Source organism: Delphinus delphis, chromosome 1, assembly GCF_949987515.2.
Source record: "Delphinus delphis chromosome 1, mDelDel1.2, whole genome shotgun sequence".
Classification (NCBI taxonomy): domain Eukaryota; kingdom Metazoa; phylum Chordata; class Mammalia; order Artiodactyla; family Delphinidae; genus Delphinus; species Delphinus delphis.
This window is the reverse complement of record NC_082683.1, coordinates 135,450,324-135,470,729: the sequence shown is the minus strand read 5'-3', so window position 1 is coordinate 135,470,729 and position 20,406 is coordinate 135,450,324. Positions and strand designations below refer to the sequence as shown.

At 35.0% G+C, this 20,406-nt stretch overlaps 1 protein-coding gene across 3 annotated transcripts in view; it reads left to right on the top strand.

The window, feature by feature from the left end:
- The window catches only part of ACBD6 (acyl-CoA binding domain containing 6), a 230,698-nt gene that overhangs the window by 84,694 nt on the left and 125,598 nt on the right, over positions 1–20,406 (top strand). Inside the window, exons 5-8 of one of the 3 annotated variants that reach the window (XR_009522483.1) lie at positions 2,124–2,229; positions 4,270–4,299; positions 8,042–8,094; positions 17,020–17,109. Coding sequence is in view for 2 of the 3 variants with exons in the window: in XM_060034971.1 (XP_059890954.1) it covers positions 2,124–2,229; positions 4,270–4,299; positions 17,020–17,109 (226 nt within the window). In the remaining variant the exon portion in view is untranslated. The remainder of the gene's footprint in view (positions 1–2,123; positions 2,230–4,269; positions 4,300–8,041; positions 8,095–17,019; positions 17,110–20,406) is intronic. The other 2 variants (XM_060034971.1, XM_060034980.1) reach the window with 2 other exon arrangements.

Genomic DNA, 20,406 nt, shown 5'->3' with positions numbered 1-20,406 from the left:
AAAATGACGCAATACTTTCTCTCACAGTTGAAGTTTCTGCCTCTTGAATTAGAGGGGTCTCTGTTATTGTATTGAAGGAAAATAGGTTCCTCTGTTTCCCAAGTCAGAATGCTGAATGCACTTTTTCATAGAAAGTATTTTTTGTGATAGTTAAATATAGCTAAAATACTGTTATATGCAGCCTTAATTTAAAAAATCAGACTTCTCCTTTCAGGGGTTTTGGCCTCAGACTTCACTATTTTCTTCCAGAGTAAGTGATCTGGAAAAGCATTTTCTCTTTTGCAAATGAACATTTTCAAGAGACCCTATTTTTTTTAAAAACGTGATTTTCTTCCTGGAAACGTAGCTCATTTTCTCCAGCTTGAAGCAGGCTGTTTCTCCTCTGTATTCTGATAGGCCTTTTTAAAGATCCAATTTTACCTTATGTTAATGGTATATATATTTTTTATCATCTCAACCATACTGTACATGTATTGAATGCAAAGTTTCTTGCTTATCCTTATCATCTCTTATCACCAGAATCTTGTCCAGTGCCTTGCATGTAGTAGGTGCTCAATTAAATACATGACACGTGTAAGGAAGGCTTAGACTGTTAATGCCAAAGTAGTGTGTTTTAAGTTAATTACCTTAATTACCTTAATTAATTACCTTAATTAAGGTAAGTTAATTACCTTAATTACCAAAAAAAAAAAAATAACTTTTTTTTTTTTGCGGTACGTGGGCCTCTCACTGTTGTGGCCTCTCCCGTTGCGGAGCACAGGCTCCGGACGCACAGGCTCAGCGGCCATGGCTCACCGGCCCAGCCGCTCCACGGCATGTGGGATCATCCCTGACCGGGGCACGAACCCATGTCCCCTGCATCAGCAGGCGGACTCTCAACCACTGCGCCACCAGGGAAGCCCCCTAGAAATAACTTTTTATAGGGTATGAGGTATTGGCTTTTAAGATAGAAGGACTCCTATGGTCAGATGCTTTTTTTCTGATGAATGGAAGCTGTGGCCTTACAGGTTGTAGAACATACTAGTTATAATGTTTGAAACTCAAATTGTATTATTTTATGCCTGTTTAGAAAATGTAGAATAGTTTCATTATTAATATTCCAAATTACTGATCTTTTGGTAATCATAGATCCTTTTGAGAACCTCACTGAAGCTAACTCCCCCTTCCCCACCTACCCACTGCCAACACAGTCAGAAAAATGCATTATGCATCTGCACAGATAATTCTGTATACTATTTTAGAGAACTCATAGACCTCATGTTAAGAACTTCTGCTTTAGATTCTGGAAGAGACTACAGCTTACTAATTGAGATGTAGCTTGATATAATAGAAAAATGGACTATATGCAAAATCAGTTGATCTGAGTAAGTTCTAGCTCTTATCCTACCCTTGATAAATGTGATGCCATTTGACAGGTCATATAACCTCTCCTTACCTATTTCTTTATCTGTGAAGTGAAGCAGCTGTTGGATAAGATTAAGTGAATTAGTACATTGATATGCTTAGAATAGTGCTGAGTACATACTGTGCTTCCCAGTCTTTATTTTTATTATCTCATGAAGGACTTCTGAATTTTGTGATGCTCTAATTATCTTTCCCTTAAGAAAATTACTTTGGTGTGTGTGTATATATGTTCGTGTTGCGTGTGTAATTTCTTAAAAACTTGGATAGCAACCAACTTATCCTTCTGTTATTCTGTAAGAGAAGTAGTAAGCTATGTCCTGATCTTTTGCTACCTCTATACAGGCAACAGTAAATGACCTTCTCACTGCAGTGCTACAATTGAAAATTCTGAGTCAGAGGATATATGTGCCTGTCAGTGTATAAAAGTAACTGGGGAGAAAAAGAGCACTGAGAAAATCTACTCAAGATGTTATATTAGTGTACTAGTGTAACTTGTTAAAGCAGATGAAGCTCTTCTGTATAATTATAGTTGCTAGGAACTTTAGTCTTTTCAGAGATTGGATGTATTACGTCTTACTGAAAATCCAGTATTGTTCATGTAAAATTCTTTATAAAAACAGATTCCATTAATGTTTGCGGCAAATAGGTTGTATTAAAAATATGTAACTTTTATGTATTACCTAGTAAGACAAACACTATTTTTTTTTTACTCTAATTAGGGAAGAAGACAAAAACATATTTGATTACTGCAGAGAAAACAACATTGACCATATAACCAAAGTCTTCAAATCAAAAAACGTGGATGTGAATATGAAAGATGAAGAGGTATGAAAAACGTGTCCTGTTAATTATTTTCTCATGCTTTGTTGTTCTGCCCCAGTGCTTTTTTTCTACACAGCAGGCCTCTGAACTACAACTCAAACCACATTATGGTTAAGAGTATATCAGAATATCTAAATGAGATGGTGTCACCCAGTTAAGATACTTTCTGTATCTGTATCCATCATATTTCTGTCCATTATAGAAGTTACTAGCTGAAACTTGCAGCAGGAAAATAACTTATATTTGTTCATGTTAAAGGGAGAGACTATTAACATATTTATGTGAAATCTATAGGTAATATTAAAATATTTATAAATAGCTTTAGTATATTCTGTCATTATACCTGAAACAAGTATATTGTCCTTTGCCCAGTAACTGTATTTCCAGAAAACTGTCAAAATTTTGGTAAATCCAATCATTTAAATGCAGGCCCACTATTTAAAGGGATCCTATACTAAATTATTTTGTAAAATATATTACTTATTAATTTATTTATTTTGTGAATAAAACTGTTCACATATTGAGCTTAAACTGTCCCTGAATTATAGTTGTTTAAAAAGGAGCAAAATTTACTAATCACTTTTAATCATTTTTCTCATTCTTTGATAATGCAGTGAAGATGTTCAAAATGACCAGAAGGTAGCAATTGTTAGGAAGAGGACATGCAGTGATCGTAGATGATGCGTAGAGTAGATGATCAACTTCTGTATTAACTGAGGGCTCTCTGTACAGGTTAGCCCTTAATATTATCTCACTTTTAGGCAGCATCTTTCCTATAGTATATTTTCAGTGACATCTGGAACTGAAAATGTAAGACTGTAATTCTACAGTAAAGTTTGTTCTCCTATAAATAATGAAAGGAGTCAAGAAAGATGTCGCTAGAGAAAAGTGGAAGCCAGATTGTGAAACAGTAACAGCGGCTCTTCTGATTCCCACTTGGGTTTTATTTTGCTTTTCAGGATCAGAATACATTTTATTTTAGTCAGTCAGGCACGATTGCTTCTCCTGATTTTATTGTCGTTTTTAATGTTTGTGCTCATGAGTTAAGATTTTTATGAAGTTAATACATGTAGATAGTTCAAAGGAAATCAAATAGTACTATAAGTCTTACAACAAAAAATGTACTCCCTTATCTGCATCCTTCTCACATTCGATTCTAGCTCCCTTGAGGCAAAAACTTTCAGTGCTTTTAGTTGTTTCTTTTGCAATTTACCTACATAATTCTAAATAATATACTTGTATCTCTTGATTTTGCAAGTCTAAACATTATTGATTTTCTTCTATGTTATATTAGGATTTAGCTCTTTTACTCATCTTCCCCCTCTCTCTCCCCACCCTCTTAACATAGTTATATCACAATTTTTTAGTGTCAGTTTTCTGATTGCATCTCTATTATATCAGTGTTTTTATTATTATTACAAATTATACTGTAATTAATGTAGTATAGTCAATTATGATTATAATGTAACTATATTATTATGACTGTGTAAATATTGTTTGTTGCTGAGCTATGGACTGTACTATATGTATTAGTCAGCTTTTGCTGTAGTAAAAACAAAACAAACAAAACCCCAAATTTCAGTGGCTAACAACATTTATTTCTTGCTCACATTTCAAAAGCCTTGGAACCAGTTGAGACTCTGCTGGCTTCTACTAGCCTTGTTTGTGCTCAGTTCATCTTGATTTCATATGTCTTCTCATTCTGAGATCTAATCCCAATGGATAGACCCTATATGGGGCAGACAATAAAGGCAGACAGAACCAGACCCCACAAATACATTTAAAGCTTTCCTTGGATGTAGCATGTGTCACATCTACTCACATTCCTTTGTCTAAAACAAGTCACAAGGCCAAGCCCCAGGTCACTATAGTAGGAAGTCCGCTTTGCTTGCAGGGAAGCAAGGCAAGGGTGGAAAGGGAATGAATAAATTATATAATTATGAATAATGCAATCTACATACAATGGTACAACATTTTGTTTTTCTTTTTTTTTCTTGGTCTTCTGTGTTCCTATTGCAATTCTTTCCTCAAATTGTCCAGTAGAGGTCTTCTCTGTACAGTCAAGCGCATCAGGTAATCAATCCCATGGTTTTTTTAGCAATATTCCTCTGGAACCCTCCTTCCTTCTTCATCTCTAAACTGGACTGGTTGTTCTCTAGGCATCTCGCATAGATGTCATTCTGGGATTATGCTTTACCACTGTCTTTGGAATTCTCTTCCCCTTTTTCCTGGATTTTTCTATTTTGTGGATCCCAGGTCTTCATCTTTTATCGTTTACTTCTGTGTTTTGATGGAGTGTCTCCTCCACTAGCGTCCTCTTCTATTTATTTCCTGGTTTTGAAGGAGCATTTCCTTTAGTAGCTTCCTGGGTAAATGTTTTGAGATATTCCTTGTTGAAAATGTTTCTATCAGAGCTCTTGGTGTATTCCATATGCTCAATAAAGATTTGATGAATTATGAGTGAATGAATGACTGAATGAATGAATAAGCAGAAGCAGCATAGTATAATGGTGATGAGCTGGACTACCTGGGTCCGAGTGCTAGCACTGTCACTTCCTAGCTATATGACCTTTGTCAAGTTTGTTCTGTCTCAGTTTCCTAATGTGTACAATGGGAATAATAATAGTACCTGTGTCAGAATTGTTTTGAGTATTATATATAAGGCACTCAAGCAGTACCTGAAACACACATGACAAGCACTCAAATGTTAGCTGTCTTGATTATCCTTAGTGAATAATATGAATGAAGGATGATGATATAATGAAGAAATGAAGAAACCACAACTGTTTGTTGTAAAGACTTAGTTTTTTTTTTTTTTAAGAGCAGAGCAGTTTTAGGTTTTATAATAAATTTGAGAGGAAGGTACAGAGATTTCCCATATGACCCAACATTATTAACATGGTACTTTTTTTTTTTAAAACCAAGGATGAACCTACATTGATATATCATTATCATCCAAAGTCCATAATTTACTTTAGGGTTCCTCTTGGTGTTGTATATTCTATGTATTTGGACAAATGTATAATGAAATATTCATCATTACAGTATGATACAGACTCTTCACTGCCCTAAAAATCCTATGTGCTCTGAATATTAATATCCCCCACTCCCCTGGCAACCACTGATCTTTTGGTTGTCTCCATAGTTTTGCCTTTTCCAGAAGGCCATATAGTTGGAATCGCATAGTATGTAGTCTTTTCAGATTGGCTTCTTTCACTTAGTAATATGCATTTGAGTTTCCTCCATATCTGATGGCTTGAGAGCTCGTTTCCTTTCAGCACCGAATAATATTCCATTGTCTAGAGGTACCACAGTTTATTTATCCATTCACCTCCTGAGGACTTTTCTTGGTTGCCTCTGAGTTTTGGCAATTATGAATAAAGCTGCTATAAACATCCATGGGTACGTTTTGTGTAGACGTAAGTTTTCAGTTCCTTTGGGTAAATAACAAAGAGTACAGTTTGTAGATGATATGGTAAGAGGATGTTTAGTTTATTAAGAAACCACCAAATTGTCTTGCCAAATGGCTGTGCCATCTTGTATTCCTACCATCCATGAGTGATGCTCTTTTGTTAGGTACATACACGTTAAGAATAGTTACATCTTCTTGGAGAATTGACCTCTTTATCATTATGTAATACCCTTCTTTATCCCTCATAACTTTACTTACTTTGAAGTTTGCTCTGACTGAAATTAATATAGCTAATCCTGTTTTCCTGTTGTGTGTTAGCATGGTATTTTTTTGTCTGTCCATTTACTTTTAATCTATATGTGCCTATATATTTCAAGTAGGTTTCTTATAGACAGCATATTGTTGAGTTGTGTTTTTGATCCACTCTGACAATCTGTCCTTTAATTGGTACAGTTAGGCCATTGACATTCAAAGTGATTACTGATATAGTTGGATTAATATTTACCATATTTGTTACTGTTTTCTATATGTTGCCCTTATTCTTTGTTCCTGTTTTTGTCTTCCACTCTTTTCCTGCCTTTTGTGGTTTTAATTGAGCATTTAATATGATTCCATTTTCTTTCCTTTCTTAGCCTATCAGTTATGCTTTTTTTGACCTTTTATAGTGGTTGTCCTAGAGTTTGCAATATACATTTATAACTAATCTAAGTCCATTTTCAAATAACATGATACTATCATGGGTAGTGTGAGTGCCTTATAAAAACAAAATATTCCTAATTCCTCCCTCCTGTCCCTTGTATCATTGCTGTCACTCATTTCACTTACATAAAAGCATACATAAACATGTATATATGCATACTATATATGCATGTTTGTATATTAGTACACACATAAGATATATATGATACATAAGCATGTATAATCAAATACATTGTTGCTATTATTTTGAACAAACTGTTCTCTCAGATCAATTAAGAGTAAGAAAAATAAAAGTTTTTATTGTACCTTCACTATTCCTGCTTTGATGCTCCTTCTTTCGTTATGTAGATCAGTTTCTGACCTACATTATTTTCCTTCTCTCTAAAGAATTTCTTTTAACATTTCTTGCAAGGGAGGTGTATTGGCAACAGATTTCCTCAAAATTTGTTTGAGAAAGTCTTTACTTCTCCTTCACTTTTGAAGGATAATTTCTCAGGATACAGAGTTCTAGGTTAGCAGGGGTTTTTCCTCAACAGTTTAAATATGTCACTCCACTCTCTTCTCGCTTGCATGGTTTCTGAGGAGAAGTCTGATGTAATTCTTATCTGTTTCTCTATAAGCAATATGTTTTTTTTCCTCTGGCTTCTTTCAGGGTTTTTCTCTATCTTTGATTTTCTGTAATTTGAAAATGATATGCCTAGTGTAGTTTTTTTTTTTTTTTTGCGGTACACGGGTCTCTCGCTGTTATGGCCTCTCCCGTTGTGGAGCACAGGCTCTGGACGCGCAGGCTCAGCGGCCATGGCTCACAGGCCCAGCCGCTCCGCGGCATGTGGGATCTTCCCGGACCGGGGCACGAACCCATGTGCCCTGCATCGGCAGGCGGACTCTCAACCACTGTGCTACCAGGGAAGCCCCCTAGTGTAGTTTTTGAAGCATTTATTTTGCTTGGTGTTCTCTGAGCTTCCTGGATATGTGGCTTGGTGTCTAGCATTAATTTGAGGAAATTCAGTCATTGTTTCAGGTATTCATCTGTTCCTTTCTCTGTTTCTTCTCCTTCTAGTATCCCCATTATGCATACATTGTATCTTTTGTATTTGTCCCATAGCCCTTGGATATTCTGTTCTGGGTTTTCTTTTTTTTTTCCCCAGTCTTTGTTTTCACTTTTTAGTTTTCGAGGATTCTATTGATATATCTTCTAACTCAGAGGTTCTTTCTTCAGCCATGTCTGGTATACTAATAAGCCCATCACAGGCATTTTTAAAATTTCTGTTACAGTGGTTTTTTTATCTCTATCATTTCTTTTTGGTTACTAGGATTTCCATTTCTCTGCTTACATTGTCTGTCTGTTCTTGCATGGTGTCTGCTTTATTCATTAGAGCCCTTAGCATATTAATCATAGTTGTTTTAAATTCTCAACCTGATAATTCCAGCATCTCTGCCCTGTTTCATTCTGATGCTTACTCTGTTTCTTCAGATTGTGGATTTTTTGCCTTTTGGTTTGTCTTGTAATTTTTACTGATAGCTGGACTTGATATATCAGATAAAAGGAACTGCTATGAATAGGCCCTTAGTAATGTGGTGGTGAGGTGTTGGGGAGAGAAAGTGTTCTATGGTCCTATGGTTCGGTCTCAGTTTTGTAGTGAGCCTATGCCTCTGGACTGGGAATCTCACAAATGTTTCTCTTTTTTTTTCCTCCCCCTTTAGTTGGGACAGAATGGCTGGAGTGGACTGGAGTTGGGTATTTTCCTAACCCCCAGGTCAGTTAGGCTCTGATAATACCCCAACAGGTTAGGTGCTGGTTAGCCAGTTTCCCCTGAAGGCAGGCGGCTTTGAGAACAATAGAGCTTTGGCATATTTCAGAATGGTTAATTTCCCTTCCCCCTGCCAGAAGCCTGAGGGGATGTCTCTCTGACATTTATTGTGGGAACCTCGTCAAGCTCCTAGAAGTAAATCTCACACTATTGGGGGGGTGCGGATAGAGGGGTTGAGTAGATGCCCGTGGAGTTTTTAACCCTCAGAGTTGTCTGCACTGTGCCTCCAGCAATTCATTTATTACGGTCAGGTTTTCTTACCTGGCTCTGGTTCCCCGGCTGGTTTCCACTTGTGAGGCTCTGCTCCAGGATGTCGAATTCATCTATCTGTCTCTCTAGTCTCAGGGGTTTGCCCTGTGTCTTTCCCTTTCTTATGGATCTAAGAATTGCTGGTTTTTTCAGTCTCTTCAGCTTTTTTGTTTGTTTGTTAGGATGGAGTGGCAACTTCCTAGCTCCTTATATATGGAACTGGAAACGAAAAGCCCACTTAACTTTTCACAGTCACTTTCACTGGAAATGATTGTGTATGTACTATATTATCCCTGTTAGAATTCTCCATCTTTCAAATAATACTATTTTATACAGTGTGGGTTATGGTTTACAGAGTACTTTCCCCATATTTACAACTCTGTAAGGTACTTTCACTTATTACCGTGTTGTCTTTACAACAGCCCTGTAAGGTAGATGTTATCGTTATTTCACAGACAGGAACTATTTCAGAGATGTACACATTACTTGTTCGAATACATACAACTGCTAAGTGGAAATGCAGGTCTGAGAGAGTGTTCTTTCCACCACTGGATTTAAGAAGGATAATCAATTTCCAGTCGACCCTGCTACTGTTGTGCTCTGATTTGCAACAATTTCTTTTATAAAATAGTCAAATCCACCTGTGACCTCTGCAAGGATCATTGGGCAGCAATGATAGGGATAAAATAAATGTCTAGAACTCAAATAGCTTACACTAAACAACACCATTTTTGTGTGAAAATAAAAGTAACACTTCTAAAATATCTTGCTTCTGTCATTTAGTGACTTTGATATAGTACGGTTTCCCAGGTCTTCCAGTTTGTTACCCATGCAGCTGCCTTTCCCCCAAGTCTGCCAGAACACTTGTGTTTCCATGAACAGATGAAGTGCTTACACATTCATAGACTGAGACGCCCAGAATTCAGTTGGGTTCTCTCATTGCTCCAAGCAGATTTCTGCCCTTTCAGCCATGACAACTCAGGCTGGGCTCTAAATACTGATGGCAAGACCTTTTATTATTAATCAGGGATTTGTATGAATTAATTTAAGAACGTGAGGGAGGTGGGAGCTTAAAATTAACATCCTAAATAAAATAAAGGGTACTGCTTCATGACACTTAAAGCTCTAGCAAATAAAACAAGTTTGCAAGCTTTGATGATGGATTAAAAGTATATAATCTCAAAGTTAAGTTGCTAACTAAATACTTTTAACCCCTTTATCAGAAAAAAGACATTTCCCTACTATAATAAGTTGGGTAACAATTACAATTTTGAAAGGATATCCTGGTCTTCTAGGTGTTTGTCTAATATTTGAGCTTGAGTTATTTCACTACTCATTGCCTAAGATTCTTTGGAATGGTATATGACTTTATTTAAAATGCCATTCAGCAGATTCAGCCCAATTTCAGTCTTTCCCTGAGATGATTAAAAATTACATTTATTGCACTTAAAATTTTTTGTGAGCACATAGAGAAATTTTAATTATAGTCATAACATGATAAGCCACATTTGCACTCCCACATATTGAAATAAACATAATTATTATATTGTCTAAAATGCTTAGAATCTATAGCTATCAAAGCACATGAACATATACATATATATATAAAATGCCTTTTAAATAAAATATTCCTATTCTACAATGAAGTTATTTTATTATGCAGAAGTATAGTTCCTGGTGTGTATCTTTTATTTAAGTTGTAATTGCTACAGATATAGTAAGGCATATATTTCTAATTCGAGAAAATTACATGGTGTTTCCTACTGATATGGTAATTAGGACGCTGTCTATATTTCATGTAATAAAAAAAGTTTTGTAGTTATACTTACTATTCAGGACGCTATAGGTTCCAAGTTTATAGCATCATGGTGTTCTGTGTACTCATTTGTTAAATTACAGCTTTTATTAAATTTTTTAATCATTTGCAGAAATGTTTGGAAATTGAGGTGTAGATAATATGAAGAGAAATGTGAAGATCTAAAAGCTTATACATTTTTTAAAATGGTGCTTCAATTTTTATTTTTTGAGTCAGTTAATATAACTCTTCACACATGCCACATATTTATAGTTCTTCCAAGAAAATATCTTGGATGATTTAAATAATTTATAAAGTGTACTTAATATATGAACAGAATATTTCTTATCAATCATCAGGCACATATTATGTCTGCACAGTTCTTGTCACACAATTTATATCTCAGATTAGTGCCATATACAGTAGACACTGAATACGTGCTTCTTAGTGATATTTAAATAATATTTTATTTATTTCTAATTAATTTATTTTTGGCTGTGTTGGGTCTTCGTTGTGGTGGGCAAGCTTCTCATTGCGGTGTCTTCTCTTGTTGCGGAGCACGGGTTTTAGGTGCGTGGGCTTCAGTAGTTGTGGCACACGGGCTCAGTAGTTGTGGCGCACGGGCTCAGTTGTGGCGCACAGGCTTTAGAGCGCAGGCTCAGTAGTTGTGGTGCATGGGCTTAGTTGCTCCGTGGCACGTGGGATCTTCCCAGACCAGGGCTCAAACTCATGTCCCCTGCATTGGCAGGTGGATTCTTAACCACTGTGCCACCAGGGAAGTTCCTTAAATAGTATTTAAACTTTTACATTAATCTAAATTTGTTTTAGAACAAATGTAGCAATATAATAATATTTGAATGAATTAGATGACATTATTCCAGTGCAGCTATCATCACTCCCCCCAGAAGCATTCATGCAATTCATTGGTTTTTCTATAGATTTTTGTCTAATGCACTCAAAAATTTCTCTTTTATTGAGCTGCTACTTTAGTTAAGTTCTTTCTGTTCTTTTGAAAGTCTAATTTTATACCATTTTCCATATGTTTATTGATTCTTTCAAATACTTTGAAGAAGATCACCTTTCTCTTGACTCCATTCCTTTCTGCACTTGCTTTGTTTTAAATTTGTGGCTCATGTCAGAATACAGTTTACATGCTTTTGGTTTGAGAAACTGCTGCAAAATCTGGCAAAACAGACAGTACTAACCTAACAAAGAAGCAAAAGGTTTAAGAGGCAGAGTCAGTGTACTAAGGCTCAATTTATGCTTCTATTTAAGAAAGGAAGGAAAAAATGCATCCTCTTAAATAGCTTTCTACACTTGAGTATATGTTAGTTTGGTTATGTAGTTGATTAACATATTAATTTAAAGGAACTTTATTCACACTAATAATTGAGAAATGCATTCTAAACTGTCAAATTATGCTCATTTGTATTAATACAGGCAGCACCATTTAAAAATCAAGCCTATGGTAATACTTTACACCAGAAACTTGTACTTAATGCAAAATGCGAAAATAGTGAAAGTCATTTAAATCTTATGAGCTTTGGCAGTATACTTTTTTTTTGAATTTTTTATCACGGTAAAATATACATAACAAAATTCACAGATTTAACCATTTTCAAGTGTACAGTTCTGTGTCATTAAGTACTTTTACATTGTTTAACCGTCACCACCGTTTTATCTCCAGAACTTTTTCATCTTCCCCAACTGAAATTCTGGACCTATTAAACACTAACTCCTCATTCCTCCCCTTCCCACAGCCCCTTGCAGCCACCATTCTACTTTCTGTGTCTATGAATCTGACTACTCTAGGTACTTCGTGTAAATGGAATCATACAATCATACACAAGCTCTCTTGAGACTGGCTTATTTCAGTTAGCATAATATCTTCAAGGTTCATCCATGTTATAACATGTCAAAGTTTCCTTCCTTTTTAAAAATGAATGATATTTGTATGTATATACTGCATTTTGTTTATCTAAATATCCATCTGTGGACAGTTGGGTTGCTTTCATATTTTGGCTATTGTGAATAATGTGGCTGTGAATGTGGGTGTGCAAATTTTTGTTTTTTTCCAACACTTTATTATGAAAATTTGTAAACATACAGGAAAGTTGAAAGAATTTTACAGTGAACATCTATATCCCTACCACTAGATTCTACCACTAGTTATTTTACTATGTTTGCTTTATCAATATCTAGCCGTTTCTCCATCCATCAATTGATCTATGTTTTTGATGCATTTCAGAGTATTTTATAGACAATAAATTTTCTTCTAAATGCTTCAGCATACATATCATTAACTAGAGTTCAGTATTAGTTTGGTTTTTCTTTTAAGGTAACATGTATATATACAATGAAATGCACAAATCTGAAGTGCACATTCAATTAATTTTGACAAACGCACATACCTGTGTAACCAAAACTCCTATCAAGATATAGAACGTTACTGTCACCCCAGAAAATTCCCTCATGCCCCATCCCAAGTGGTTCTTTTTCCTAATCGTACAAAGGTAACCACTGTTCTGATAATTCTTCTAGCATAGATTGGTTTTGCCTGTTCTAGAACTTTATATAGATGGAATCATAATATGTACTTTTTTGTGTAAGGCTTCTTTCATTTAGCATAGTGTTTTTGAAGTTCATTGATATTGTCATATAGATCAGTATTCTTCCTTTATATTTCTGACTGATATTCCATTGTATGAATATGAATTCATTGTAGTGTATTTATCCATTATCTTCTGATGGACACCTGGCTACCTTATTATTATCACTGGATTACTTATTATTTTATACAGGATGAAGTAATATCTCCCTTGCTTACTCCTTAACCCTTTAGTTACTAACATTATGGCTTAGTAAATGCTTATAAAGGGAGTTTCTAAAGTAGTGTATTTAAAATCCTTCTGAATTCCCTGATAGCTCAGCAATACCATTTCCTTTTACCTTAGATCTTAGCCAGTGAAGGAGATCAAGTATTCACTTATTTTAAATGTGTATTAGCTTCCATGCTAGCCACATCTTGCGGTCATAAACTGCCACCCAGTCCTACTGCTGTCTGAGTTTTTGAAAGAACGTTGTTGGTTCACTAATGAGAGGTGGGTGGAAGTAGGAGGCTTTGTGTAGTTTCTGGTGGTTGCAGGTGGGGGAGTTCTCACTGTAGCCAGCTGCTACAATGGCAGCAGCAAAGGGTAGAAGATAGGGATAGGAGAGAGGAGGCAGAGACACTACAGGTTATTGGTAGCTGAAGTCAATCAGTTGTAAGTTGAAACCCAATTTTTTGGAGAGAGAAATTCAAGTCAACCTATTTGCAGTATTTCACTTCATAATTAGACAGTACTACACCATATCATCTTTGATAAAATGGCAACTCTTAACAAATATAAACATACCAACTTTGCCATGTTTTTGTCTACTGTATGTATGGTGTACATGTTTTGTTTGTATCTGTTCTCAAAATACCCTAAGAACATCGAGTCATTTTATAATACCATCTCTTTTCATTTAATTTGTGATAGCCAGGAGAAATCTAATTTTTAAAAATTCTGCATGGTTTAAGAACAAGTAACCAAGGATATCAAAGAAGCATATAAAATATTAAGACTCACTCTGTATTTTCCAGAAGGTATGAAAGTAATACCACTTAATAGGTTAGCTGCCACCCTGCACTTTCCAAGCACTTTAGAGTCATTCATCTGTCTGAGGTAAGACGGTATTTGCACCCTTGGTTAACAGATGGGAACTCTTTCTTCCCTGCTGTGTTTTACTGTATTTGAATTCCAGAATTTATCCAGAGCTCTCCAAACAGTGCTTGTGGTTTTCTGCTGACCTAACAAAGATTCCTTTTAATAATGGCTTTCCCCACAAATGTCCCAAATAGTTCTGCGATATTCTTTCAGAAGTTATTAAAACTAGAAGCAGACAAACAATTGTCAGCTTTTGTGGTAACAGTAAAAATAAATTTAACTTGAAAATTTGTAAGAGATTATATCATTCATAGAAGATAAAACAATTATATCTAAAAATAGGTAAAATATCTCATAAGTTTGTATAAAATCTTTAAGCAAATATAAATTTAATGTGCGCCTAATTGATGGTTTTCCTTCTGGAAGAGAAATTATGGAATCCTGTATTTAAACTAATTTAGTAAATTTAATAATTGCATTATATTGGTCCATATATGTTTATGGTTAACAAAGAGAAAGGAGAGAAACCACGGGTGTTTATTTACTGATTTTATCAGTAGGGGTTATGAGGATAGATATGCAGATATCTATAGATAGATAGATATCTATAGATAGCTTTGCAGATATCTATAGATAGATATCTATAGATAGATAGATATGCAGATATCTTCTCTGCAAATTACTGGTTATTTATTACTTGAACTAATAATCTTAGAGTATGTTTACAGGAACTCTACAATTTGAAGAAGTAAAGAGTTACCACATTCAGATACCTGGTTGTGCTGATCTTTGTTCATTTAAATGCAGGATATTTGAAGGCAAAAATTCCAAAGCCTGATTTACTTTATCTATGCTTATTTACAAGTATGTTTAATCCTGCTCTTGTTTTTGAACTTCTTAATGCTGCATAAAAATATTAATCATTAGGTGGTCTTAATGTAGCTATCTTCAGCCCTTCTGCAGAAAGTCATTATCAGAGAATTCATTCTAATTCAAGGTTAATTAGTGTACCATTAAAATAATGTGTTACAAAAATTAATTACATTGCAGGTCAGAAAACCTGTTAAAAAGCATAGTGTAAATGTCTGAGAGCACATCATCCTCCTTAAAACATTGCTATACAAGTGCCACCCTTCTAGAAAATATATCCAAAGTGAAAATCACTACTGAGGTCCAGTCATAGGTGTTTCGTGTAAAGTAAATTTTTGGCACCACATATGGGAAATTTAAAATATAACTCCCCATTAACAGTAAAATGTGTTGCTTGTCTGCTTTCCCACCGAAACAGCTAAGGATTTATAATTTAGCATTAGGCTATGTAACCCTATTGGGTTAAACCTAAGGAAAAATCAGGAATCTGGTTGAGAAATAGAAATTATCTGTACATCTTGTAGTAAAAATACTAGATATATTAATATTATGTTTTCTTACTTAACTATTAGGTACTTCTGGTAGGTTCCCTGTGTAAGTCTATCAGGCATCATTTTAACTATGTAGTAATTCTTGTTAATAATTTAACATAATAGCCATAAAATGTACAGTTAAAATTAGAACTAAGAATGATACAGACTTTGACATTTTATCTGATTATTTTAATGTAAAAACTGTGAAACAATTACATTGAACTATAAAATATTTTATACATTGGTATTAGTTCTGAGAGTCTAATTAGAATATCTATCTATTCGTATAGAGGGTTTTGAAATTAGTGCTCTAGTAACACTAAATCAGTACACGTTAGAGCTGGAGAACATTTACCATAGGCAACTCTATTCTCTACTCCACAATACATTTTTTACTTGGCTTTTAGAATTGTCTCCATTTAAAAAATTTTTAGTGGGCTCTGAGCAAAGTAGTTTTGCTGTTACAATAAACTGTGAATGATTTGCCCACATTTTAAAATTTTTTGCTTCCCTTCCTCTTTGGATTTTGTGTAAGCCTATTGCAAAACAGATATTCACAGGTAAGTAAAAATAAATTGAGCAAATGAAAGAAAAAGAAAAGGACAATTTGTAAGGAAGAAGTTGTCTTACTTTTTGTTTGTTTGTTTCAAGAATAGTTCCTGGTTTGATTAGTTGAACGAATAGGTATGTGAAGAGAGTCTGTAAGGTGAAGTGTGTGAGTTTAGAAAAGATTTCTTGAAAAGTGCTTTTTACTTTAAAGTCATCTTTGTCCCAGCTTATATCTCCTTAAATCTTTTCTAAAATGACATAAAGCAGGGATTTCAACTTAATTTGGAAAAACATTCCATTCTTTAAAAAATGACATCACTACCACCCTGAAAAAAGTAGTGTTAAGCCATACATCACTCATTTCTTCAGAAAAGCCCTTAGCTTTGGAGGTTTTGTTTATTCTTTGGACTGAGTAGGCTCCTTTCATTAACTAAACCAAGATGTCTGACAGTGGAGAAAAGAATTAACACATTGAGAGTAACCATTCATCCTTGGTAGACAACAGTTAAAATTAATGTTTCATATTTAGTACTTTTGTCTCCTGACAGTTAATATCTATTCTGTTTTACAAGTGGCTTTCACAGTCAGCATTTGAAGACAAACACTAGCAGACTTTACTAATGTTTTGGGGATATTTCAGGGTGTAAATTTGGGATATGAAGGGGAAATGCTTAGTTTCAAAGTGATTAAATTTTCTTACATTTTAAGGAATAAACTTGAGTAAATTTAGATAAACTGCATTTAGATTATGATCTCTACCTAGGTTTAAGTACTTATTTTTTTTTTATCCATAGGATTTTTTTCACCAGAAGTGGACATAATTTAAAACTATCTCTTACCTTTATAGAGTACTTCAAAATTTACAAAGCATTATTTTGTAACTCATTCATTCAACAAATGTTATTGGTATTATTGTTGTTAGTGTTACCCCCACGCTGTGGGTGAGGAAGCTGTTCAGGCTGAAGAAAGTCACTGGGCTAGTACAGAACAGATTCCAGAAGTAGAACTCAGGACTTTCTATTGATTTCCAGTCTGCTGATTTTCCCATAGAACATTTTATATCAATCATTCTTAGAATAGTTAATCTACATTTTTGCATATTACTCTGTCTTTCTTCAGACCTTATATCTTTTATATGGTCCCACACTGGATTAACAAATTCATTTATCTTTTTCTGTGTTTTTAGGGCAGAGCTCTACTCCATTGGGCTTGTGATCGAGGACATAAGGAACTAGTCACAGTCCTGCTACAACATAGAGCTGATATTAACTGTCAGGTAAGAGTGATGAAAAGGGAGTTTTTTTAAAAAAATTGGGGTAAAATCCACATAAAGTAAAATTTACCATATTAACAATTTTAAAGTGTACAGTCGAGTGGCATTTAACAATGTGCAACCATCACTACTGTCTTGTCCTGCAGCATTTTCATCACCCCAGAAGTACGCTTTGTACCCATTAAGCGGTCACTCCCTATTTCCCCCTCACTTTCTCAGTGGATTTGCCTCTTCTAGATATTTCATATAAATGGAGTCATAAAATATGTGGCCTTTGTTTCTGGCTTCCTTCACTTGGCATATTTTCAAGGATTATCCATGTTGTAACATGTAACAGTACTTCATTCCTTTTTGTGGCTAAATAATATTCCGTTGTATGGATAGACCACATTTTATCAGTTCATCAGTTGATGAGCAGTTGGGTTGTTTCCACCCTTTGGCAGTTGTGAATAATTGCGGTGAACAATTTGTGTACATGTTTTTGTTTAAACACTTGTTTTCAGTTCTTTTGGTTCTGTACCTAGGAGGAGAATTTAAGTTATATGGTAATTTGATGTTTAACTTTTTGAGGAACCTCCAAACTTTTCCACAGGAGCTACACCATTTTACATTCCCGCCAGCAATTCACGAGTGTTCCAGTTTTTCCACTTCTTCGCCAATACACATTATTTTTCTGTTCATTAGCCATTCTAATGGGCATGAAGTGATATCTCATCATGGTATGGATTTGATTTGCATTTCCCTAATGACTAATGATGCTGAGTATCTTTTCATGTACTTGTTGACAGTTTATATGTCTTCTTTGGAAAAATGTCTGTTTAAGTGTTTCACCCCTTTTTAAACTGAGTTGTCTTTTATATTTAAGATCTAAAAATTCTTTATATATATTCTGGACATTAGACCATTATCAGATGTATGATTTGCAGATATCTTCTCCCTTTTCGTGGGCTGTTTTTTCGCTTTCTTAATAGTGCCCTTTGGTGCATGTAAAGTTTTTAATTTTGATGAAGTCCAGTGTATCTATTTCCTTTTGTTGGTTGTGCTTTTGGCATCATACCTAAGAAACCTTTGCCAAATCCAAGGTCATTAAGATTTACCCCGAAATTTTCTTTCTTTCTTTTTCTCTCTTTTTTTTTTGACTGTGGCAAAATATATATAACATAAAATTTACCGCCTTAACCATTTTAAGTGTACAGTTCTGTGGCATTAACTACTTTTACGGTGTTTAACCGTCACCACCATTCATCTCTAGAACCTATTCATCTTCTCCAATTGAAACTCTGTACTCATAACTAGCTCCCCATTCCCCACCCCACCCCCTCAGCCCCTGGCAGCCACCATTCTACTTTCTCTCTTCATGAATTTGACTACTGTAGATACCTCATACAAGTAGAATCATACAATATTTGTCCTTTTGTGACTGGCTTATTTCGCTTAGCATAATGTCTTCAAGGTTCGTCCCTGATGTAGCATGTGTCAGAATTTCTTTCCTTTTTAAAACTAAATAATGTTGCATTGTATGTGTATACCATATTTTGTTTATCCAGATATCCATCTACAGACACTTAGGTGACTTTCATCTTTTGGCTGTTGTGATTAATACTTCTATGAATATGGGTAACAAATGTCTGTTTGAATCCTTGCTTTCACTTCTTTTGAGTATATACCCAGAAGTGGAATTGCTGGATCATATGGTAATTCTTCGTTTAATGTTTTGAAGAATCACCATACCATTTCCACAGTGGCTGCACCATTCTACCTTCCCATCAACAATGCACAATTGTTCCAGTTTCTCCAAATCCTTACCAACACTTGTTATTTTCTGTATTTCTGATATTAGCCATCCTGGTGGGTGTGAAGTGGTATCTCATTGTGGTTTTAATTTCACTTCCATAATGATTAATGATGTTGAACATTATTAATGTTGAACAATCAGTTTTGGCCATTTGTATATCTTCTTTGGAGAAATGTCTATTCATGTCCTTTGCCCATTCTTTAATTGGGTTGTTTGGGTTTTTTTTGTTGTTAAGCTGTAAGAAGTCTTTATATAGTCTGGATATCACCCCCTTATCAGATGCATGGTTTACAAATATTTTCTCCCATTCTTTGGGTTTTCTTTCACTCTGCTGATAATAGTGTCCTTTGATGCACAATAGTTTAAAATTTTGATGAAGTTCAACTTATGTATTTTTCCTTTTGTTGCCTGTGTTTTTGGTGTCATATCCAAGAAATCATTGCAAAATGCCATGCCATGAAGCTTTTTCCCAGGTTTTCTTTAAGAGCTTTATGATTTTAGCTTTGTTTTTTGACCCAAGTAAAAGGTAACGTAAGGGTCCAGCTTCATTTTTTTGCATGTGGATATTCAGTTTTCCCAGCGCCATTTATTGAAAGGCTGTCTTTTCTTCACTGAATGGTCCTGACACCCCTTGTCAGAAATCACTTGACCATATATGCAAGAGTTTGGGATCTCTATTCTATTCCATTGGTCTATATGTCTGTCTTTATGCCACTACTACCCTGGTTTGATTACTGTAGCTTTGTAGTAATTTTTGAAATCAGGAACTGTGAGACTTCCAACTTGTTTTTCTTTTTCAAGATGGTTTTGGCTATTCTGGGTCCCTTAAGTTTCCATATGAATTTTAGGATGGATTTTTCTAATTCTACGAAAAAGTCATTGGGGTTTTGATGGAGGTTGCATTGAATAATCTATAGATCGATTTGGGGAGTACAGGTTTCCCTTGCTCTCTGAAAGTAAATCATTCCTACGAAACCTTTTGTAAGCCAAAATGATGTAAAGCAAAGAAGCAATTACCTTAGGACACATCTTGCTAACGAACACACAAAGTAAACTGAGATAAAGCACAGATGCTCACACAGTTAAAAGTTATGGTGGCTTCGTGCTGAGATGCACAGTGTAGTTCCTGGAGAAGGAGCTAGATGGTGCCGCTCTTAGTGCTCAGGGTGCACGCTGCCTCTACAATAGCCAGCTGCAAAACAAAGGGCGAGCGCTGGTTTTGCTTTTCACCTTTTTTTGTAAAAGCAAAAATCGTCTTTAGATTTCTTTCGGTTAGCAAAAACAGGTACTAATGTAGGTCTTTAGTAAAAGTGAAGTGGCATAAAGCAGACTTTTGAAAAGCAAGAGATACCTGTATTGTCATCTTAACAATGGTAAGTCTTCCAATCCATGGAATGGCCTTTTTTGTGTCTCTAATTTCTTTCAGCATTGTTTTATAATTTTCAGTATACAGTACGTTTGCCTCCTTGGTTTAGTTTATTCCTGAGTATTTTATTCTTTTTTGA